Source organism: Culex pipiens, chromosome 3, assembly GCF_016801865.2.
Source record: "Culex pipiens pallens isolate TS chromosome 3, TS_CPP_V2, whole genome shotgun sequence".
Classification (NCBI taxonomy): Eukaryota; Metazoa; Arthropoda; class Insecta; order Diptera; family Culicidae; genus Culex; species Culex pipiens.
This window is the reverse complement of record NC_068939.1, coordinates 70,793,054-70,818,270: the sequence shown is the minus strand read 5'-3', so window position 1 is coordinate 70,818,270 and position 25,217 is coordinate 70,793,054. Positions and strand designations below refer to the sequence as shown.

Below are 25,217 nucleotides of genomic sequence, written 5' to 3'. Positions count from 1 at the left end.
TAAGGTGTAAGCATATCCACTCTATAATCCCTCCCCCCACCTTGATAGTTTTAAACTGGTTTCACGGTTTTCTAACTTCATAATGTCAAAGGTGTGTCGCTCAAAATTACCTGCAGTGCACCAAACTGCAACTTGTCCTCATCCACGGAAACGCTAACGATGCTGCTGCTAATGGCGTGATGGCTGGCACTGGCGGACGCACCCACGATGACACCGAACGGTGCCGCATACGCCGATCCGCTCCACGAGGCAAACAAATTAACCAAATTCCGCTTCAGCTCACGCGTCAACAGCGTCGAGCACGATTCCAGCGAAAAGTTTTTAATCATCTTCCGAATGAAATCACAGAAATGAGTTTTCACCTCGCGCATGCTGCTGTTGTCTTTGTCCGTTTCCGCCTCCAGGTAGAGCCGCGCCCCGTCGATGTACTCCACGAAGGTCGGATGCAGGGACAGGCTGTCGCGCTCCAGCACAAACGGACTAATGCCGAAGGTGCCGTTTTCGACGATTCTTTCCAGCACGCGGACCAGCTGCAGCCGCAGGGCGTCCCGCCGGCGACGCCGACGCATGTTTTCCTGCTTGCGATCGATGGCCTCGCGGATGTACACGACCAGCTCCTCCATCAGATCCCTGGTCGAAGGCGGGCGAGCAAACAAAGGGTTACAATCAATCATACATTTGATTATAGGGAAATTCTCTGGACTTTACGCAAATTGATGTTTCGTCGAAGTTTCTTTTATTTATATGGCCAAGGTGTCCATAGGATTATTTATGAGGCTACCAACTGTACGGATTTTTTCCTTACCATACGGATTTTCGACTCTCTCCGCGGATTTTTAACAGGCCGGAATTTTTGTACGGAATTTTTCGCATAATACGGATTTGAACGGAATTTTAACAACTTTTTAAAAATTTCATTGCTTTTTTGATTGACTCAAACTTGATTGTCAATAGTTTTTCTTTTCAAATTCCTTACAAAACATATTTATCAAATAAAATATCAAAAGGCTTTCTAAAGCTTGTGAAATCCTTGTGTTGTGCTTGAATTTATAGGACCTTCCCAACACTGACAACGATATCATTCGTAAAAGCAAACTTGACATTTCGTAAACTTTTAAACGTTTAACAAAAATATTTTTAATTCCCAGGTTCCAAATTTATCTAAATAATTCCTTGTCAGTTTTTGTTATACCATGGTGTCATAGCGGTAAAGTATACGGATTTTTGCTCAGCAAGAGTTGTTAGCCTTATTTATGACCAATTGTTGACAAAAAACGCTTGAAATTTTTTTTTTTTTTTTTGATTGATAAAAAGCGACCCTTATTACTTATTATTGCCTAAGGAATCAAGCCAGAGGGTATCCCTTGAGCTTTTCCCAAAAACATTTTTTTTTTTCTTGTCACCCTAATGTTGAGTTTTAATACAGAGTACGATTTCGGCTCTATTGCGATTTTCAAATACCATTTTTCTGATTTGGATGAAACGTTATCCATGCATTCAATAGGTCAAAGAAGCAATTTTGCATCATTAGTTTTTCCATACAATTTTGGAGGCTGACCATTAGAGTGTAACAAAATTGACTTTTTGGTGGGCATTCAGGGGTTTGTTCCGGTGGGCATACTGAGCCCAAATCCCAAATATGAGCTTGATTAGACGTAACAGGAGCTGGCGCTCCGCCCTTCAATTTTAAATGGGATTTAACCCGCAAAAATACTTTTTTTCAAAAATGTCTATTTTTGAGACACTTTGGCCACCAATGCGTTTACCAAAAACATCACTGGCGTGTAGGCCAGACCCTTGCGCATCTTTTGGTACAGTCAAACCTCTTTTTACGCGACCTCCTTTTGCGCGAAATTTTTTTTACGCGGTTTTTTTTACGCGAAGAATTCAAAATAACGCGAACTCAATTTACGCGAAAAATTCAAAATAACGCGATCCGATTTAAAACTGTCGGAAGTCTTAACCATTATGGTCATATCTTTCTGTTCAACGGGGACCACAATCAGGGTTTTTACAATCAGTAGCTTCGGTGACCTACGGATACACTGCATCATATTGGGATGTTCTGGACAACTAAGAACATCCGGAAGTCACGAATAGAATATCTATCTGTTCAACGGGTGTTTGTACCGGTGTATTCACCATCGATATAGCTTCAGGTAGCTTCAGTGAGCCACGATGGACTCTCTGCGATCTGTTAGAATGTACGAGGTCATCCAGGAACTCCCGGAAGTCATGGCCTGAATATCTACCTGATCAACGGGAGTCCATATGGCTATATTAACCATCGGTATAGCTTCAAGTAGCTTCAGTGGACCACGATGGACACTCTGCGGCATGTTGAATTGTTTTGGGTCATCCAGGAACTCCCGGAAGTCATGGCCTGGATATCTACCTGATCAACGGGGGTCTGTATGGCTATATTAACCATCGTAATAATTGCAGGTAGCTTCCGTGACCTACGATGGTTACCTTGCATATCTGTTAGAATGTACTAGGTCATCCAAGAACTCCCGGAAGTTATGACCTGGATATCTACCTGATCAACGGGGGTCTATATGACTATATTAACCATCGGTATAGCTTCTGATAGCTTCAGTGGACCACGATGGACACTCTGCGGCATGTTGGATTGTTTTGGGTCATCCAGGAACTCCCGGATGTCATGGCCTGGATATCTACCGGATCAACGGGGGTCTATATGGGTGAATTTACCATCGGTATAGCTTCAGATAGCTTCAGTGGAACCCGATGGACATCCTGTGGCATGTTGGATTGTTTTGGGTTAACTAGGAACTACCGGAAGTCATGGCCAGGATATCTACCTGTTCAACGGGGGTCTGTATGCCCATATTAACCATCGGTATAGCTTCAGATAGCTTCAGTGGACCACGATGGACACTCTGCGGCATGTTGGATTGTTTTGGGTCATCCATGAACTCCCGGAAGTTATGGCCTGGATATCTAACTGATCAACGGGGGTCTGTATGGTTATATCAACCATCGGTATACCTGCAGGTAGCTTCAGTGGACCACGATGGACAATTTGCGACATGTTAGATTGTGTTGAGACATCCAGGAACTCATCTTCAAATGCGAATGCTAATTCTAATGGGACATTTATGCGTTGATCAGGAAAATATTAAGGCCAGGACTTCCGGGAGTTCCTAGATGACCCAAAACAATCCAACCAGCCACAGAATGCCCATCGTGGTCCATTAAATCTACCTGAAGCTATACCGATGGTTAATGTAGCCATATAGACCCACGTTGATCGGATAGATATCTTGGCCATGACTTTCGGGAGTTCCTGGATGACCCAAAAACAATCCAACATGCCACAGAGTGTCCACCGTGGTCCACTGAAGCTACCTGAAGCTATACCGCTGATTGATATGGCCAAACAGACCCCCGTTGATCAGGTAGATATCCAGGCCATGACTTCCGGGAGTTTCTGGATGACCCAAAACAATGCAACATGCCACAGAATGTCCATCGTGGTCCATGGAATCTACCTGAAGCTAAACCGATGGTTCATATAGCCATACAGACCCCCGTTGATCAGGCAGATATCCAGGCCATGACTTCCGGGAGTTCCTGGATGACCCAAAACAATCCAACATGCCACAGGATGTCCATCGTGGTCCACTGAAGCTATCTGAAGCTATACCGATGGTTAATTCACCCATATAGACCCCCGTTGATCCGGTAGATATCCAGGCCATGACATTCGGGAGTTCTTGGATGACCCAAAACAATCCAACATGCCGCAGAGTGTCCATCGTGGTCCATTAAATCTACCTGAAGCTATACCGATGGTAAATGTAGCCATATAGACCCACGTTGATCGGATAGATATCTTGGCCATGACTTTCGGGAGTTTCTGGATGACCCAAAACAATGCAACATGCTACAGAATGTCCATCGTGGTCCATGGAATCTACCTGAAGCAAAACCGATGGTTCATATATCCATACAGACCCCCGTTGATCAGGCAGATATCCAGGCCATGACTTCCAGGAGTTTCTGGATGACCCAAAACAATCCAACATGCCACAGGATGTCCATCGTCGTCCACTGAAGCTATCTGAAGCTATACCGATGGTTAATTCACCCATATAGACCCCCGTTGATCCGGTAGATATCCAGGCCATGACATTCGGGAGTTCTTGGATGACCCAAAACAATCCAACATGCCGCAGAGTGTCCATCGTGGTCCACTGAAGCTATCTGAAGCTAAACCGATGGTTAATATGGGCATACAGACCCCCATTGAACAGGTAGATATCCTGGCCATGACTTCCGGGAGTTCCTGGATGATCCAACATGCCGCAGAGTGTCCATCGTGGTCCACTGAAGCTATCTGAAGCTATACCGATGGTTAATATGGGCATACAGACCCCCGTTGATCAGGCAGATATCCAGGCCATGACTTCCAGGAGTTTCTGGATGACCCAAAACAATCCAACATGCCACAGGATGTCCATCGTGGTCCACTGAAGCTATCTGAAGCTATACCGATGGTTAATTCCCCCATATAGACCCCCGTTGATCCGGTAGATATCCAGGCCATGACATCTGGGAGTTCCTGGATGACCCAAAACAATCCAACACGCCGCAGAGTGTCCATCGTGGTCCACTGAAGCTATCAGAAGCTAAACCGATGGTTAATATAGTCATATAGACCCCCGTTGATCAGGTAGATATCCAGGCCATAACTTCCGAGAGTTCTTGGATGACCTAGTACATTCTAACAGATATGCAAGGTAACCATCGTAGGTCACGGAAGCTACCTGCAATTATTACGATGGTGGATACACTGGTACATATCCTTGTTGAACAGGTAGATAATCAGTTCATTACTTCCGGAAGTTCTTGGATAACCCAGAACATCCCAACCTGCTGTAGAATATACAGCGTAGGTCACTGAAGCTATTTTGAATAACCTGGAATTACATTATTATTATTAAAAAAATATAATACTTTATAAAACTAAAAAATACTGAAAACTCTTTTTACGCGAGCAATTCAAAATAGCGCGAACTCTTTTTACGCGAAAAATTCAAAATAGCGCGAACTTTTTTTACGCGATTTTTTTTTACGCGAGAACCAAAATTCGCGTAAAAAGAGGTTTGACTGTATATATATACAGTCATCCCACATATTCGGAACACCCACAAATTCGGAACACTTTTGTGGTAATTTGTCAATAGAATGCAAAATGCAACTTTTCTGCCGACCCTGCTATTTTTAAGGCCTTTATTTGGACATTCTCTTGCTATTTCACCAGTAAAAGTAATACTTTTCAAACAAAAACTGCATTTCAAGACTATTTTATCCAGAGCAGCAAAATACTGCCTCCAAATTGCCCGTTCCATGATTGTGGGATGTTATTGTGTCTCCCACAATTGTGAAACACCTGAATTTAACTGATATTTTCACAAAAAAGTTATCAGACCATTCATAAAACATCACTAACCATGAGTTCTATTGGTTTCAGAGTGCAAAGTCATTATTTTGTAAAAAATATGTACTCCTGGAGAGAAAAAAAAGTTTGTTTACATCGTAAGAAAAAAGTGTTCCGAATTTGTGGATTTCAATGGTCAATGTTTTTCTTCGAAAACTTGATATAAATCGTAAAAATGTACAGCCGGTCTATACATCAATCGAAAGATCGCAAGAAAAGCTTTCACATGAAGGTAAAAGCAAATCATTATGTTCAATTATCGATTTTATATGATTTATTGAACATTGGCCGATCTGTAAACTGTTCCGAATATGAGGGATGAGTGTACAGACCTTCAAAGTTTGGCATTTTTTCGAAAAATCGTCCCCGGCAAAAAAGATATGCGTCGCACCTCGCGACGCCCGAGACGCCATTTGATTTTGCCGGGGCCGATTTTTTGAAAAAATGCCAAACTTAAAAGGTTTGTACCGAGCTCCAGGGTGCTCCAAACTTCAATGTTATGTATACCAAAAGATGCGCAAGGATCTGGCCTACACGCCAGTGATGTTTTTGGTAAACGCATTGGTGGCCAAAATGCCTTAAAAATAGAGATTTTTGAAAAAATCTTTTTTTACGGGTTAAATCCCATTTAAAATTGAAGGGCGGAGCGCCAGCTCCTGTTACGTCCAATCAAGCTCATATTTGGGATTTGGGCTCAGTATGCCCACCGGAACAAACCCCTGAATGCCCGCCAAAAAGTAATTTTTGTTACATCCAACTGACCATACAAAATTGATATGTAAATGTATGAAATTCTGTATCTTGAGAAGGGATTATGTGATCGATTCGGTATCTTCGGCAAAGTTGTAGGTAGGATTTAAAAAGACATCTTCTGAGCCGCGTGCGTGATGGTGCTAAATCTGGTTCAGGAGATAAGATGTCTCGGATGAGTTTTCAAAAAGCCGTAAGAGCCATCGTGACCTCTGACACTATTTTTTGTTTTTCTCGAAAATAAAACAAAAATTCATTTATTTTAAGTTTGGGGCACTTGAAGGACGTGTAGACGAACAATCTCGAGCATTTTTGATATTAGTTTTTCGTAAGTAGGTCGAATACCGATGCAAAAAAGACTTTGTTTACCAATGGCTCTTACGGCTTTTTGAAAACTAATCCGAGATGTTTTGAACAAATCGTGGTTTTTTGGAAAATATTGAAAGGACAATGAATAAAAGCAAAAACTATTTTCTTTTGATTAGAAAAAATACCGTTTTCAAGTTAAAGATACAGTCATCCCACATATTCGGAACACCCACAAATTCGGAACACTTTTGTGGTAATTTGTCAATAGAACGCAAAATGCAACTTTTCTGCCGACCCTGCTATTTTTAGGGTCTTTATTTGGACATTCTCTTGCTATTTCACTAGTAAATGTAATACTTTTTAAACAAAAACTGCATTTCAAGACTATTTTATCCAGAGCACCAAAACACTGCCTCCAAATTGCCTGTTCCATGATTGTGGGATGTTATTGTGTCTCCCACAATTGTGAAACACCTGAATTTAACTGATATTTTCACAACAAAAGTTATCAGACTATTCATAAAACATTACTAAGCATGAGTTTTATTGGTTTCAGAGTGCAAAGTCATTATTTTGTAAAAAATATGTACTCCTGGAGAGAAAAAAAAGTTTGTTTACATCGTAAGAAAAAAGTGTTCCGAATTTGTGGATTTCAAAGGTCAATGTTTTTCTTTGAAAACTAGATATAAAACGTTAAAATGTACAGCCGGTCTATACATCAATGGAAAGATCGCAAGAAAAGCTTTGACATGAAGGTAAAAGCAAATCATTATGTTTAATTATCGATTTTCTATGATTTGTTGAACATTGGCCGATCTGTAAACTGTTCCGAATATGAGGGATGACTGTACCTCAGATATACATTTTTGGTTTCATTTAGTTTTTTTTTGTTGCATTTTAAAAAAAAACTTGTGGACGCCCGTGTGGATCAATCGGACCGCGCACTGGATTCACAATCCAGAGGTCGCCGGTTCGAATCCCGCGGCGGGCGCTCTAAAATTTCTTTGTGTAAATATGGGTATTCGGCGCCGTCGCTCCGTGCCATACTTTCAAACACTTAGGAGTCCAGGGCGGCGAAGTCCTTGTAGATAAAAAGGAAGACACTAGTGGTTGGTACAGTAGTTGTTCGGTAACTGGGCTGAGAACGTAGCCCAGTCATCGAATGCTGCTCGCTAACTGGGCTGACCAAAAAATAACGAGGGGACTACCGATGCATAATATTTTCCAGATGAAATTTAAAAAGTAAAAGTTACTCAAATTTATTTACAATGCTTACTTTTCATATGTCTTTAATTTTAACTTGAAATTAAACAAAACTTTGAAAAATGTTTTTTATTTATTGAATATGATTTTTGCATCCATTAACCCCTCGGTCATTTTGGTTTGTTTTGGTTTTTTGACGTTTGTCTGCTTTTTAACTGGGCTACAGCCCAGTTATCGAGCGCCCAGTTAAAAAGCAGCCCAGTTAAACAACGCCCAGTTACCGAACAACTACTGTACTAGCAATGGTGGCCGACAGCTATAAAGTCAACTTCGTTGAAAGAAAAGCACCATAAAATTTTGTTTTGGAAAGCTGAGAAAAGCTCTGAGACTTTGAAACTCGGGCAATTAGTTTCTGGGATACAGCCTCAAAAAGTAATCGAAACGTTGAAATGAGTTTTTAAAAGTGTTACCTAATTATCCTGAAATTTTCAGCTGCAGCTGTCGGAAGGACGCTTAAGGGTCATTTTTGAATCTGGAGCAACATGAGAATAGGGAGGATACGCATTTTGACAGTTTGAACTATTATGCTATTTTTCAAGCTTCAACCATTTAACACTATGGGTTTTGTAAAATACTTGCCTGAAGCCTGGGAAATTGCAGAATAGTTGCAGCTGTCAAAATACTTTTGCGCCCGTTTCAAATGTTGCTCCAGAAACATCTGTGACCTAGATATTTCATCTAGGGATTTCTAATTTATTCCAGTTTAAAAAATTTTCATATATTTCAAAGGAGGCGCGCGATACTTCTTGAATCTTCACCTCTAAAACAATGCTTTGTTAATGATCGTGCGCCTCCATCAAAATATATGAAAAATCTTAAATTGGATAAAATAAAAAAATCCCTTGGTAAAATATTTTATAGGTTTCGGATATTTGAAAAGGATGCGTCCCTCCGAAGGTGAACATTTTTTGGTACATTGATTTGCAATAATAATCTCTAGGTTTTGTGATTCTTTGCGCTCAAAAAAAGCAAATTTCACGGGGACCTTGGTTTCAAATCTCAAAATAACACTGAAACACTGATGTTTTCATCTCACTTTTCAAAAACTAAATCAAAAATCAATCTGGCAAAAGTAATTGATTTGGTATAATAGCCGAATTTTCAATTATGGGCAGTAAAATTATACCTTTCAAATAAAGTAGTACCTTCATCGAGGGTGAGATTGGGTCATACAAATTTTGAGCATTTTCGTATGACCCAATCTCAACCCCGACCCAATGTCACCCTGATGATGGTAGTCAAATTGGCATAACAGCGAATGAAAATGTTACTAAATTTAGTTTGTTTCCTAAGAAAACTGTTAAACTATTATTGAAACTCTACATAGCAATCTATTTTCTCAGTATTTGTCTTTACTCTAATGGAATTGCTTGCTGATTGTTACTTTTAAATGAATGTGCTTTTAGATGATTTCTTAAAATAAAGCAATCAAATTTAAAAAAATCGGTTGAAAAAGCCATAATTTGTAAAAATTTTAACTTTTTGGTTTGAGCATAACTGCAATCAAATGATTAATGATATCATCCTTGTGATAACTTGATGATTCCGAAAATATGTTTTTATTTAACTGATTTTTGTTAACATCATTTAAGTATTTGCAGCATTCATGTTTGTATGTTTTGCTAACGATAGAGTTATTTACGTGCGCTAGTGTGCGTACGCGAAACGTCATAGAGCTCTATTCTTCATATGGTTCATATCACGCTTTTCAATAAAAACCTAAAAAAATACTCAAAAGTCTTTATGAATAACATATTTAATATGTTGTTAGTTCAAAGCATTGATTTGACAAAATTGATAAATTTCACGGGATTTCACGGAAATCTTCAAATTTCACGAAATTCACGCTGTACGTGAAATCGTGAAAATTCAAAACGTTAATAATCTTCTTCAGCCATGGCGTGAACTGACGATTCTCGGAAACTTTTGGTCCGATTTTCAATGTTAAAAAATGAAACTTTTGTGAAATTTTCTTTTGATCTTATTACCGTTGCAAATATATTTCTCGAAGTTTTCCAAATCAAACTTCCGACCCTAAAGGTTTCTAAAATGTTAAGAGTTTTTCTTTCCAATGTGATTTTTTTATTTCATAAAATGAAAAATTTCTATCATTTTTCATTGTTCTTTTTCAAAGAACCATCCATGAACAACTTGGGCGCTTTTTTTAATTCCAGAAAACCTGTGAAGCCATAGTAACCATAATTTGTCATCAAAGAAAAAAATATTTAAAAATCAACTTGCGAATTTCCAGACAATTTCCGCGACCCTAAAAATATCCCACCTCCGATACTCACTTGAGGGCGTCATGGTTGATCAGGCCGAGGGCGTTGACGGCCGCGTCCCGGATGTCCGTGACCTCGCAGCGCAGCAGCGGAATCACCAGCTTGTACAGGGCCACCGGGGAGGCCGTCGTGCCGCTGGATTTGTCGCTCCGGTCCGCCGACAGCGAATCCGGCGAGGAACTGCAAAGAGGGTTGTAAGAAAAGGGGTGCAAAAAAGCGTCGCGCTACTTAGCATTTATTTACATGTATGTATGTGTGCTTGTACGTATGTGTGTGTGTGTGGGTAGTATGATTCTCTAATGCTAATATTATCGCTCGCTAAATCTAACAATGAAACGATGAATTCGCGCAAACGTTGCTCTCACTGGCAATGGCATTTTATGGTTGTGTGGGAGTTCTTGTGCAAAAACTATGAAACTATAGAGTTGAATGGTAGAGTAGTAGTCGGGATTCGCGAAATAGTTTTCCTGCGGTTTGGAAACATCAAGCCGTGCTCGTGCAAATGACGATGAGGACGCACTTTTTTGCGCCATTCTGTTCGACATGTAATGGAAAACCCACATGTTGGAAGCTTCCAACAATGGAGACTCCCTGCGGCATGTTCACCAGAGGCTTTTTATTCAGTGTATTTTTAGACCAGCTGTCGGGAGAAGTTTGTGCGAAATTTGGTATACTGTAGACAATGTTATTTGGTTGACTCTTTGCAAAAGTGCTAATCAAAGTTGTCAAACATTCTTTGAGAGATCATGACTTCTCTTGTTATTGAGGGGGCATAGTCAACGCAAAGTTCATGTCAACACTAAGGATATCTTAAATTTAGAAAATAATTCGCTATAATATTTATATGGAACATCCGTTGGAAACCTTTCTGTTTCATCAAACTAAATTCAAACCTGAAGTATAGAATCAATAGGCGCTTACATCACGTCGTGAGATTAGCGAGAAAAAAAATTTAGCCATTTTTGAAATTTTTAGGCTACTTTCCAATTAAAACTGAAAAGTCGATGCTAACATCTAAAAATGGCAAAAACCGATCCTGTTGTGCTCACATTGCACAATGTTCGGAATGGCAAAATTAAGTGGAATAAATTGATAACTCCTTTATTTGACGTCCTAGTCAACATATAGGGTGTCAACCCAAAACTAACTATGTTGGATGACGTTGAAGGGCTTTGGTGTCTTCGGCAAAGCTGTAGAGGATGGTCCAAAAAAGCACATTTTTGGTGATAACACAAAATGTTAGCATTTTTGCGGCCTACTATGTTCTGAAGAGTTCACAGAAAAAAAAATCATGGTAATATTACATCTGGGAAGAGGTACATCTTTTATGTCATGTGTAATTTTACCACTTTTCTGGTGTAATGTCACTTTCTCAGTCTAAATTGAGGTAAAATTGCATCATAAAAGAGGTAATATTCAACCTTCCAAAATTAAAGCTTCCAAATTTACATTATTTTTTTCTGTGTTGTTTATGACATAAAATTACACATTCTTGCCCTAGACAGCCAAATTTGTTGAGCCTTTATTTAGAAGTTATAACTGTTTTTAAGTGATTTTGAGCGTATTTCCAAGTTACTAAGATTTCAAAATGGCGCATTTTGGCGCAAAACCGAACAATGCACCTGAAAGTTCACACTTTCAACTACACTGCCCATAATTGAAAATTCGGCTATTATGCCAAATCAAGTATTCCGAGAAAAACGCGTTTTTGTGTTTGTCACAAAATTTCCGTCAAGGCAATTTCCCATAAGAGTGGCATATTAGCCGTTTGGTTTTTCTTATCGGCAGCCAAATCTAAACATTATTTCAGTAAAATTCAAGGTCCAGAAGATGCGTTGGAACGTCCTCTACCAGCTGGTGCTAATATCTCGTTTTTGCCAAAAGTGGATATTAGCCGTTTTTTCAATGGTGGGCAGTACATTTATCCTGAAAATATTTCCGTGTCTATTTTTATATATCTCGGTTTTTTATCAATTTATTTATAGTTTTTACGCGGAATTTAATTGAAAACGTGGTAATAATCGGTAAATTGAAGGGTAAATTGATGGATTTTTATGGAAAATACATTGTTTATGCTTAAAATTATGACACACATTTTAAAATAATAAATTAAAACATGTTGAGCCCAAAAATAATGTAAGTTAAAATTTTAAATAATTGTTCGTAATTGAAATTAAGTATTTCCTCTAATATATGGTCACTTTGGATAGGTTGTCGTTATTTTTTTATCATAGACAACTTATTTTCCACAAAAATTGATCAATTACACATGTGTGTCAATTACCCTTCAATTTATTACCACGTTTTCAATTAGATTCCGCGTAAAAACTATAAATAAATTGATAAAAAACCGTCAAATTCAAATTGCGATATCTAAAAATAGACACCGATAGACACGGAAATATTTCCAGGAAATGTTGTTGAAAGTGTGTACTTTTAAATGCTTTGTTCTGTTTTGTGCCAAAATGCGCCATTTTGAAAACAAAACAACTTGAAAATAGGCTCAAAATCACTTGAAAACAGATATAACTCCTTCCTCAATAAAGGCTCAACACATTTTGCTGTCTTGCGCAAAGATGTGTAATTTTATGTCATAAACAACTCTTTAGAACAAAAGCATTTTTGGACCATTTTGCAAAAATGGCGTATGTAGATAACGAGCTAAAATTTGGCGCCCTCAACAAACTTTCATGAAATTTTCGCCTCTACAACTTTGCCGAAGACACCAAAGCCCTACAACGTCATCCAACAATGCTAGTTTTTTGTTGACACCCGATTTTTAAATTAACTTTTTATCACAAAAACTCAATTTCCCAAATCCGTATTTTTTTTTATTTTCGAGATTTTTTATGTTTTAGAGGACAAAACCCGCAACTTTTGAGCCATAGAAAAGTATGGTCAAAAATTTGGCCGCCGAGTTATGTTTTTTTTTTTGAAAAAAAAATGGTGATTTTTGGAAAAAATAGTGATTTTTGGAAAAAAAATCGAAGATTGGTGCGGTGGAAGTGGGGACGCGAAGTCGTGATTATTCAGGTTAATTTTTTTGGTGTGCTTATGTGTCGCTGTTCGTATGGGATGAGTGATTGTGCTAATCGAATAATAGCATCATTGGTGCGGTGGAAGTGGGACTGCGGAAGTCGTGGATTAATCAGTATAATTTTTGGTGTGCTTTTTGTCCTGTTCGTTATGGGAGAGTATTGTGCTACTCGAATAAAAAAAAACATCATTGGTGCGTGGAAGTGGGTACGCGAATCTGATTATTCAGGTTAATTTTTTTTGGTGTGCCTAAGTGTCGCTGTTCTATGGATGAGAAGATTGTGCTAAACAATAATAGCATCGATTGGGAGCGGTGGAAGTGGGGACGCCGAAGGTCGTGATTATTCAGTTACTTTTTTTGTGGCTTATGTTCGCTGTTCGTATGGATGGTGATTGTGCTAATCGAATAATAGCATCATGAGCGGTGGAAGTGGGACGCCGAAGTCGTGATATTCAGTTAATTTTTTGTGTGCTTATGTTCGCTGTCGTATGGTATGAGTGATTGTGCTAATCGAATAATACATCATTTGTGTGTGAAGTGGGGACGCGAAAGTCGTGATTATTCAGGTAAATTTTTTTGGTGTGCTTATGTGGCGCTGTTTCTATGATAGTGATTGTGCTAATCGAATAATAGCATCATTGGTGTGGTGGAAGTGGGGACGCGAAGTCGTGATTATTCAGGTTAATTTTTTTGGTGTGCTTAATGTTCGCTGTTCGTATGGAATGAGTGAAGTGCTAATCGAATAATAGCATCATTGGTGGTGGGTGGAGTGGGGACGCGAAGTCGTGATTATTCAGTTAATATTTTTGGGTGTGCTTTTTTGTCGCTGTTCGTATGGGATGAGTGATTGTGCTAATCGAATAATAGCATCATTGGTGCGGTGGAAGTGGGGACGCGAAGTCGTGATTATTCAGGTTAATTTTTTTGGTGTGCTTATGTGTCGCTGTTCGTATGGGATGAGTGATTGTGCTAATCGAATAATAGCATCATTGGTGCGGTGGAAGTGGGGACGCGAAGTCGTGATTATTCAGGTTAATTTTTTTGGTGTGCTTATGTGTCGCTGTTCGTATGGGATGAGTGATTGTGCTAATCGAATAATACAATCAGTGGGCGGGGTGGAAAGTGGGACCGAAGTCGTATTATTCAGTTAATTTTTTGGTGTGCTTTTGTGTCGCTGTTTTCGTATGGGATGAGTGATTGTGCAAGCGAATAATAGCATCATTGGTGCGGCGGAAGTGGGGGGAGCGCGAAGTTCGTGATTATCAGTTAATTTTTTTGGTGTGCTTATGTGTCGCTGTTCGTTTGGGATGAGTGCTTGTGCTAATCGAATAATAGCATCATTGGTGCGCTGGAATTGGGGACGCGAAGTCGTGATTATTCAGGTTTTATTGTTTTGGTGTGCTTTATTGTGTCCTGTTTCGTATGTGGTTAGTGCATAATTTGTAAAGGGACGCGTGGTTCGTAAAAAATATTCGGAGAAGAAAAGTGATTTTTTTGTGTGACTTTTGTCGGTGAATGGTGGTGTTTTCTTGCTAGTAATAATAGATACAGTCCTCCTTTATTATCGTTGATCGGAGGGCACGCCGCCGGTGAGTTTGTCGTATTAATTGTGTTCCAAAGTAACTGGGTGTTTAATTGTGTTTAGTATTTCATGTTCGATTGCGGCGGTGAGGCCACCGTCTTGTCTTACTGAATTATTTTTGTCTTTTCACGGTAATTGGTGTTTTTTTGTGCTTTTTGTAAACTAAATTAATTGTTTGTGATTTCAAAAGCCCTTCCTATTTCAATCGTTGATCGAAGGCAACGGCTCGGGTATTGTGCTGTAAATTTTTTCGAATAAGGTTTTTATTTTTTTTTTTGCTGTGAAAAAGCCATTTCTATATAAATGATTAAAAGACGCACTGACAATTTGGATAGTCGATTAAAAGTGACCGAAATATCTGTGTTGAGTGATTTTGTGTGTTAACAAGAAAGATATTCCCATAGCATGGTTGCTCGGAAGGCTCCGCCGACGGGTCCTGTTTATGAAAGTCCTCCCCATAGCGGTCGTACTCGGAGGCAATCAAAAGGCCACATACCTATCTCTGCTACGAGCCCAAAAAAAAAATTGTAATCACGTGATGCTTGACGGAATGCTGTGGATTCAACGGTCTCAACGGTATCAACATGTATATAGCAAAAAACTATGTCGTGTTGATCTGCAAGTCTTCCAACATCGGACTAACATCCTCCCTTTTCGTTGACGGCAGGCTTCTTGGAGGCGACCGTATTGGACTAATAAAGTATAGGGATTTTCAGAGGTTAAACAGTGAACGGATGGTTGGCTCCCACTGATCAATTTTGATTCATTGTTTAACTTCAGCTGATCTGTCAATAACGGAGTAGCAGCTCATTGGCAGTCAACCATGCTCATGCTCATGCTCATGCTCATTTTTGGAAAAAAAAATCGAAATTTCATAACAATTTTTTTTTCTCATTTTTGGTGTAAAATTGAATTTGCAATCGAAAAGTACTTTATCCATTTTTTGATAAAGGTTCCCGTTTTCAAGAAATAGCCACCGAACAGCGAAATATTTGCACTTTTTCGATATTCAAAAGAATGACCATAAGTGACAATTTCTGAAAATATTTTTAGAAGCTCAGAAAATTTGCTATAAAACTGTCCACGACTTTTTTTCGATTACCGACATCGAAAACGGCTTTCGATCGTTTTCGATGTCGGTAATCGAAAAAAAAACATGAAAATCCACCCTAAGAGTCATTGTACACTGGTTGGTCCAAAAAATTATTTATATAATTTCGATTTTCTGCAAAAAAAAAAATCACAACTTGGCGCCAGATTTTTTGACCATACTTCTCTATGGCTCAAAAGTTGTGTGTTTTTGTCCTCCTTAAAACATATCAAAAAATCTCGAAAATAAAAAATACGGATTCTGGGAAATTAAGTTTTTGTGAAATAAAAGTTGATTAAAAATCTGCAAAAAAAAAATTTCCGTGTACCTTTTTTTCTCAAAAAAAAAAACAAAAAAAACATCAAATCAAAATCAAAAAAAAGTTAATAAAAAAATCTGCAGTTTTTTTTCCGTGTGCCTATTTTTTCTGAATGTTCATATTCCTGAATATTCCTCATGAATATTGATCAGAAAATTCATTCAAAAGTCACAGATTTTTGAATATTTACGTACCACATTTGTATGGGCTGAACCAATGACACAAAAAAGCTTCTTTGGTCATAGGGAAGGCCCCCACAAAGTTTAAGCCAAATCAGAAAATACAAAAATAAAAATAGTCGAAATCGGCCGATTTTGTAGAGCATTGCTCTGATGCCAATTGAAGGTCAAGCCGACGTCCTCTGACCCTACCTGGTCATTCCGGAACCGGATAAAAGTGGCCACTTTGGAGACACTCCCAACTCACAAGAAACCGGAGAAAGTTGCCCTGACTCTTTTTCGATTTGCTTGAAACTTTGTAACAAGGTGTAATTTTGTCCCCAATCACAAATCCGTGACAATATTATCTAGTGATGAAACTCTCACGTTTGACATTCTCTTCTCTCTTATATTCGCAGTTCGAGGAGAACGAATCGGTGAGAGCGATGAGAGCGTAACGCTTAGCAACAGCAAAAAGAAAGTGAAAGCTTTTGCTGGGAATGATCATTATCCTCGCTGATGATTATCGGCTCAAATCATGAGACGATGAAAATAGTGATTATTTGAAATTAAACATCACGTGTTGGGTTTCGAAAAGTCCTTTCAAAATATTTACTTTAAAAAAGTGTTATTTTTGCGAAATCTATAAAGAAAACAAATTTTAGGTCATCACATGCCTCTCAGGTCCATCACATAAACTTTCACATCCAAAATATGACTATACGCTAATTCTCTAATAGAACGCTAATGAGTGTTGAATCAAAAATGAATAAACCACTCGCCGATTCGAACAAACTAGCAAATTATTCGAAAATGAACGCTACGATGGAGCTTGGCTTGATGGGATGAGTTCGCGGCTGTCGCACTACACACTAGGTTGTAAATGTAACCATTCTAAATGAGAAAACAAGGGAGGTTTTGAACATAAAATGAAAATGAAAGTATATCAAACGAAATGGCACTTAAGAGTAATCGGTAAACACTACTTCCGGCAACAAACACTTTACCCTTGTCTCTTATGTCTGGCATCTTTGCGGCCATAGGATAGAGGTAAGGTGAAACGTGTAACGATTCCTTCTGGTCCAAACACGGATGACGGAATGTTGTCCAACGAGTCGGACAGCGAACGCGAATCCGACTGGTCATGCAGACTTTGCGAAGCGAGAGTTTGTTTTATTTTTACATTTGTGGAAGGAGTAGTAGTAGTGGCAGTAGTAGGTAGTAGGTAGTGTGCGGTAGTAGATTTGAGTAGTTTGGACACGGTGTAATAGTTCACGATCAGCCCCGAATTCGGTTTTTGGTGGACAAGGCGTAGTCATAAAATAAAAGGAAGAAAAAGAGAATTCAAAGTTAATAGTTAAATATTGAAATCAATCGCCAACAAAATATGAGAGGTACCTAAAGCAAACGAATAAACCATAAAAAAACGAAAAAACCCAAAACCGGTGTTGGTGGTGATGGCTCTGTGATGAAGTGAAGTGAACTCAAACCTTCTGCCATGGATTAGGTACTAAATGGGTGATAACTCGGTTCAGCTTTTATTTACAACATGATGAACGGTTCGTTAACGGTTGAACTTTGCGGGACATTTTTTTTCGTTTTTAATCAGGGTTAACTGATCATCGATGACGATAACGGGCATCATCATCGACAATATTTCACGATAATTCATTAAATTTAACTTTTTTGGGCCTAATGGGTCTTAAAAATCTAAATTTCCAGAACAAGCCCCTTTTCCCAGCATTAACTAAAAAGAAACATTTAAAAAAAATCACGCCTGAAAGCGTTATATCATTAAAACGAATCGAAGCCATCCCAGACTTTTTTTTTTCAAAAAGTCCTATTTTTTTAAATTTAAATATACGTTTAGAGTACAGGTGTCAAACCAAGGCAAAAAAGTTCAATGCAGAAAAGATTAGAATCACCCAATCAAAAATAAACAAATTAAGAGCGAGTTTTTCACCAATGTGTAACAGGTCGTATCGAGATGCTCCGAACTCATGCCAAATATGAGCCCTCTACGACAAAGGGAAGTGGGCTAAAACGGGCTTTGAAGTTTGAGGTCCAAAAAACATGAAAAATCTTAAAATTGCTCCCATTTCCGTAAAACTTCATCAATTCCAACTCTCTTAAATGCATTCGAGAGGTCTTTTGAAGCACTTCAAATTGTGCCATAGACATCCAGGATTGGTTCGACTTTTTCTCTTAGCTTTTGCAAATTACTGTCAAAAATGGATTTTTTTGAAACCCTTATATCTTTATGCAACAGCTTCCAACACCCATACTCCCATAGGTCAAAAGATAGGTAATTAGGGGCAGGGGGGGCAGAATGGACCAGGGGGGCAGAATGGGCCACCCTTGGTTTTGGGCTTTAAAATGGATTTAGACCAACTGTAAGGCAAGGGTCTTATAAAGGACGTCAAATAACATCACCACATCGAAAACGACGTTTGAATTCATTGTATTTTTCGAATTATGAGCAAAAATGTAAATAATTGACAAAACCACGCAAATGTTGTTTATTTCGAGGTTTCTAGATAAGCTTTCTGAAAAGTGTGATTGTTTGAAAAAGTTTGTTCAATGCTTATAATGTTACTAGAGGTTACTACCAAGGTAAACAAACAACAACGGAACCTTCAAATCATTCAAATCATTGGTGGAAGTGTTAAATTAAAATCCACTTGGGGGCAGAATGGACCACCCTTTTCCTGCCTTATAAAAACATTCAAAAGTTACGAAATTTGAGCTAAATGGATTATTTCACTCCTTGTAGCTTCACAAATCACATTTAATGCAACATTAGTTAGTATTTTAATTGTTTTGACGCTTATTTGTAAAAATAGTGTCTTATTTCAACATTTTAACACTATTTTCAAAAATGATTGTTTTTGTAAGTGACTATTTTTATAAAAGTTTTCTAACTTCATGGAAACTATGTTAGAAAGGTCCCTTAAGTCATTTTTTATCTCCCTTCAACGTTGTATTAGACGAAATGGCTTGTTTTCTACTCCAATACTTCTAACTTACGTGAAATTGTCCGAGGATTCCGAATATGACAAAATTGAGACCAAAAAGTACCGTCTTCTTGGCCTACATGGCAAAAACTAACGTTGTAAAATGTTTGTTCTAGAAAAATCAAAAAACTATGAGAAAAACTGCGATTGGCCAAAAAGTTATTACCGTAGGCTTATAGTCTATGTAATTACCTATCTTTTGACCTATGGGAGTATGGGTGTTGGAGGCTGTTGCAAAAAGATATAAGGGTTTCAAAAAAATCCATTTTTGACAGTAATTTGCAAAAGCTAAGAGAAAAAGTCGTACCAATCCTGGATGTCTATGGCACAATTTGAAGTGCTTCAAAAGACCTCTCGAATGCATTTAAGAGAGTTGGAATTGATGAAGTTTTACGGAAATGGGAGCAATTTTAGGATTTTTCATGTTTTTTGGACCTAAAACTTCAATGCCCGTTTTACCCCACTTCCCTTTGTCGTAGAGGGCTCATATTTGGCATGAGTTCATCTCATGTATAAACAAACAAACGCTGAAAGTTTCATCCAAATCGGAGCATCTCGATACGACCTCTAAAACAAACCGAGCAATATTTACAAATACTGCCTCTTAATTGAATTACCGTCATCAGGGGTGAAATTGGGTCATACAAATTTCAGCATTTTTATCACCCCTTATGACGATAATTTAAAAAAAACAATCATGTTATTCTGAAAAAAATAGAGCGATTTTTTATTACTTATTTTTTTATAAAAACTTCTTTTTTTATTAAAATACCTGGATAAATTTTACGCAAAAACCTTTTGAGAAAAAAAAATCCACAACATTCAATATGGGTAGAGACCATTAAAAAATAAATGTTAATGCTCACTCAACTGTCGTTGACATCGCTCGAATAACAACGTAATTAATTGCAGCGGTTATCCCAACATATACCAAACCTCTAAACCACAATTTTGTTCAAACCTGGTTTTTCAGTTGGTTGAATGGATTCTAAATTCAAACGCGTTGACCGGAGGATATCTCATTTTTTATTATTAGACTGCAGAACTAACAGGACAAACATCCGCACAAATAACAAATATCGAATGCATTATCACGAGTTCTGTCAGCTTGGATGTTTTCGGGTTAAAAATAAATTGTAAAAAATGTTTATTTTTCTGTCGAAAACACAAAGAAAACCGTCAATTGTTTCTATAAAATCGTAAAATCTACACCGATTTCGCTGTAATTTTTACCATGACTATATTTTGAAACTCAAAGACGAATACTTTGATTAAACATTGAACACCCGATTTTTTTGCTGATTGATTGAAACCCCTAGGGCCTGGCAAAAAAAAAAAAAAAAAAAAAAAAAAAACAAAAAATGAAAAGGTTTCCCTGCATGAATTTGGCACAAATTTCTTCCATCGGCTTTTTTGTTTGCATGCAGAGCCTTTTTGCAAAGCGGGTTACCCTATTGCATCCTATTAGTAAAGATCGCAAAATTAAAGGTGGTATTAGACTATGGCAAACAAACAAACGCACTCCCATTTTTTCGTGTTTGACAGTTTGCCAAACTCGCAAACTTGTTTGCGGCAAACTCACAAACAAAGCGAAATGTATGCAGGCTGACGTTTCTGCAAACACATGCGGACTTACAATCAAAGCAGGCAAACTGTCAAAAAGTGCGTTTTTGTTAGTTTGCCGTAGTCTAATACATCCTTAAGTTAATATTTGATTTTCGAAAAAAATGTGTAAATGTTTCAAATAGGTGTTTATTTATTCAAATATGTACCAAATGTGAAGACGCATCTTTTGGATTGAATATTAGAGTGATTCACATTTAAAGTGCTGCACAGAATCTGTGTTGTTATTAAGGAATATGCTTGAGGTTTTTCTATGACTTTTAGAATGTTGTTGGGCATTCTAATCCAAGCAACTTTTTCGAAGACACCAACATTTCTGTAGCAAGTTGCTACTAGCAACAATTGAAACGAGCGCATACGCATTTTGACAGTCAGCTATTCTCTACGGAATGAGCCTTTTTAAAGTTTTATTTATTTTTTTTGTATTTTTTATTCAGGCTGAAAAAAATGCAGATTTTTTTGTATGTGCTGTACATCGAAAATTTACAATAATTCCAAAAAAATTGAATAAAGCCAATTCTAAAAATGATTGTAAACGCAGAGGAATGCATTTTAAATTGATTTCAGCTGAATGCACTTGAATTTCCATTGAAATTTTGAAGTATATTTCACCAACCAAAGATCGCATCAATACAGTTCAAAAAGCAAAATGTGAGAATTTTCTCAGGCTTTTAAAAATAATTACATGTTGGGCAAAAATGGGGAATATTTTACCATGATTTTTCCCTAAAAAAATACCAAAAAATTGATACAACTTGAAAACGGGACATTCTATCAACATTTAACAAATAAAGTAAACAAATTGTTGACCAAGTTAGTTTTTTTTTTGGAAAAAAATCACTGTTTAAAAAAATCATAGAGGGTAAAAAATATTCAAAAAAGTTGGTCTGGAGTGTTCTGAAAAGATGTATTTGTATGTCCCCTAAAACATACCAAAGAATAAAAAAAGAAAGAAAGAAGCATCAAAACCTTCAAATCAGACATAGGATTTTTTTCTGGGACGCCCCGCCGTGCACGAATTTAAAAAAATTTAGATTTCTGAGAAAAGCGTTTTTCCAAAAGCAAACCTTAAACCTTCTTTTGTAAGAAAGGCACAAATGCAATTTTTTGGAAATTCATTTTAAGTGACAATTATATTTTTTTCGGGGAAAATTATATAGACAAACTGATGATGCAAAATAGCATTTTAAGCATACGGAAGGCACCCAAAAAACTTTCAAATAAAAACAAAATAATGGAACAAAAGGTAATTTCGTAGAGAATTGATAATTTTTCGAAAATTATTTTACAGAATATTTTTTGCCATTCCGTTGTGAAACTAGTTAGTTTTACGGTCACTCTCGAATGACGAAACGGCCCACTTTTCATGGCGAAAACTAACAGCACTGAAAATTCCTTTTAACACTTGAAGCACCAACGGGGTCAAAACTTACGCGAAGCACCAAGGGGGTCAAAAAAGTTGGAAAAACCGGTTTTATCTCGGCGAAAACATAACCGATTTGGATGATTCTTGTTGCATTCGATCCGGAAGGATGTCAAGAATCACCTCCAACAAAGTGGATTCAAAACAGATGCGTCTACCCTAAGTTACAATGAAAAATGTATTTCCAACTTTTTTTCCAATGGTTTAAAGAGCCGGTGAAGATGAATTTCCAACTTTTCTGACCCCGTTTGGACTACAAGTGTTAAAATAAATGTTTACTTGCCGATAGTGTATTGTGCTTCAAAATGGAAACTGCACATCTAAATTTCAACGACTTCCGAGGCAATTCTTCGATTATAAACCCGGAAAATGATTCATTTCAAAACATATAAAATCAATATAATTACTCCAGCAATAAAAACTATGCCACGCTAGAGCTTGAACGAAGCCTCCTTCTTTGCTTATGTCTTGTTTGGCTGTATTAGTGGGGATCGTTAAAAAATCACGTTACGCATGCTCTTTTTTTAGCACCCAGGTAAAAATAAACAATTTAATTTTAAAAACGAAAAGACTAGAGTTTTTTTTTAAAAAAAAAGGTCCTCTAAACTATTGTGTTTCATATGTTTATAGGACCTATTCAAAAAAAATAGAAGTTTAAAAAGCAAGAAATAGAAAATTGACTTGAAACTAAACTATAAAATTGGATTGATTGTTATAAAAATACACAAAATAAATATTTTAAAAGAATTTAAAAAATATATAGATATTGCAAAAATATAGAACTGTTACTTCTTAACCATTCACGGCTTGTTCAGCAAACTAACACCTATAAGGGTGTGTTCTCATAACTCCTGAATTCACGTCGTTGAATTTACGTTACCGGTTCATCTTTAGATGTAAATAGTTTTTCACCAATTCACGCATGTTTTTCATGCAAAATCTTTGTAAACATGCTTGCTTACTATGAAAAAGATATTTGAAGTTGTTTTTCGCAATTCGCAATTCGCAATTTTCAGTGTAAGAACGGGCCTTGACCGATCTTATGCACTAGGTTCCCGACGAACACGCACTGCCCTTACACCTACATCTCACCCTTGCTCTGAGTCAGTACGAGCAGCACGCTAGAACACGCTTTGAGTGTTCGTGCCAGGCATGCACACCTTCTTTTCCGGTTACGCATTTTAACTCGGCCGGGGGTGGTACATTACGTAGGGTTTGATGTAAGTATAAGCGCCTAACCATTTATAGTGTGCCTATCAACTTTTATTAAAGCAAAAACTGTTTTATTTTTAGTTTGAATTCAAAAACTTGTTGTTATTTTACTATGTATTGTTTTCTCCTGAAATCTTTCCTAGTGTTGAGTCGTGTTTATATGTTGCTATTTCTTTTGTCGCGGTGTTTTGTTACAATTTGTGGTCCTAAGCATGTTATAAAAGTTTACCAAAAGTACAATAGTAATATTTGTGCTAATCCTTTAACCATTCCATAAATTGAGCAAGGGCTCAAACCTCACTTGTTTGAAAAAAGGGTGAAGATTGAAAACAATAGGCAGTAAAATAGAATATATGTTATCAAAATCATGAATCAATAGCAAGAGAATGATGAGCGTGTTTTAAAGAATAAATATGAGAAGCTGGATGTATTAGATGTAAAATAAGACAATAGTTAATAGAGATACAACACAAGTTTAGATTATAGTAATGATAATTTATAGGACAGATAAAGAATTATTCAAATAAATAAATTCGCAATAAAATCAAAAAAAAAAAAAAGATAAGACAAATGATAAAATGACTTGATATTACTAGTACATTAAGGAAAAGTATATTTTAAAGGGAAAAAAAAACAAAGTTTGTTACAGCAGTATCAGTTGGTAAAAAAAGAGTGGAAAAGCTTTGAGAGATAAGAGAATCAAAAGTTAGTAAAATAAAAATCAAATGATGGATATTAAACAGAAGAATCAGTGAAGAATTGAGAATCAGTAGAGCAAAATAAAAATAGGAGATAGGTGGTAGCAGAGAATGAAGAGAAGAGAAACCCCGTTGTGCGATGTTTCGGGTACATCCACAGCAGTTGACTCAACATACTGCGAATCAAAACAATACCGTCTACAATCACAAATTACTTCCCTTTCCCACATTGTCGCGCCCCTTTCTTTTAGCCGTCTCGACTCTGACCCGCGGTGGTCAAAGGTTTACGATCCGTTTCCACAGGCCACCAGCTAGGTCATCATGAAAACCAAGCCAACGTGGAGGTAAGAAAATAGGACACTCGCAAGGAACCAGAGCTATACTGTTCTGATCAAGATAATTCGGATGATCTAACAGAACTACGGATGTAGTTAGTTACGCTCCTTCCAGGATGTTCCTTACGTGGACGTCAACCGAAGAGCACGCAACAAGGTCAGTGCCATTGCATGCTCTTAGGTATCAATCCTTGGCCTGCAAGATATTTGAAGTTGTTTTTGTAAGGATTTTCCCAGAAAATCTTGAAAATTTAAACCTCAAACTTTCCAGGTGGAAGAACCGTTTCAGGGCTAAAAACGTCTTTCATTTGAATTGACGTCGTGACGTGAATGATTTTACGTCGGACGTAAATTGCATGCAAGTCTTTATTACGGAAGTCGCAAATATAGTTTGCCATAAAAAATCGAGTTTAACGACTTAAGTGTAACTTTTCATATCAAATCATCTGCAAATGTAGATAAGTTGAAATCAACAAGGAGGTGAGAATTGTTATTTGCATATAAAAATCAATATAGCAGGGGTGCCCAATCTTTGGCCAAGCGATAGTTTTTTTTATGAAAATATACAAACTAACACAAAACTAACATATGTTTGGCCTGAATTCAGGAAATTTTAACAAATGTTTTACTGCAATGCAAATCGGTATACCGTCAA

At 37.5% G+C, this 25,217-nt stretch overlaps 1 protein-coding gene across 6 annotated transcripts in view; it reads right to left on the bottom strand.

The window, feature by feature from the left end:
- LOC120419991 (protein furry) overlaps positions 1-25,217 on the bottom strand; it is a 189,543-nt gene that overhangs the window by 127,077 nt on the left and 37,249 nt on the right. For 4 of the 6 annotated variants that reach the window (XM_039582873.2, XM_039582875.2, XM_039582874.2 and 1 more), the window contains exons 7-9: positions 17,265-17,408; positions 10,084-10,251; positions 111-630 (exon numbers count right to left, since the gene is read on the bottom strand). In XM_039582873.2, the coding sequence (XP_039438807.1) occupies positions 111-630; positions 10,084-10,251; positions 17,265-17,408 (832 nt within the window). The remainder of the gene's footprint in view (positions 1-110; positions 631-10,083; positions 10,252-17,264; positions 17,409-25,217) is intronic. The other 2 variants (XM_039582877.2, XM_039582879.2) reach the window with 1 other exon arrangement.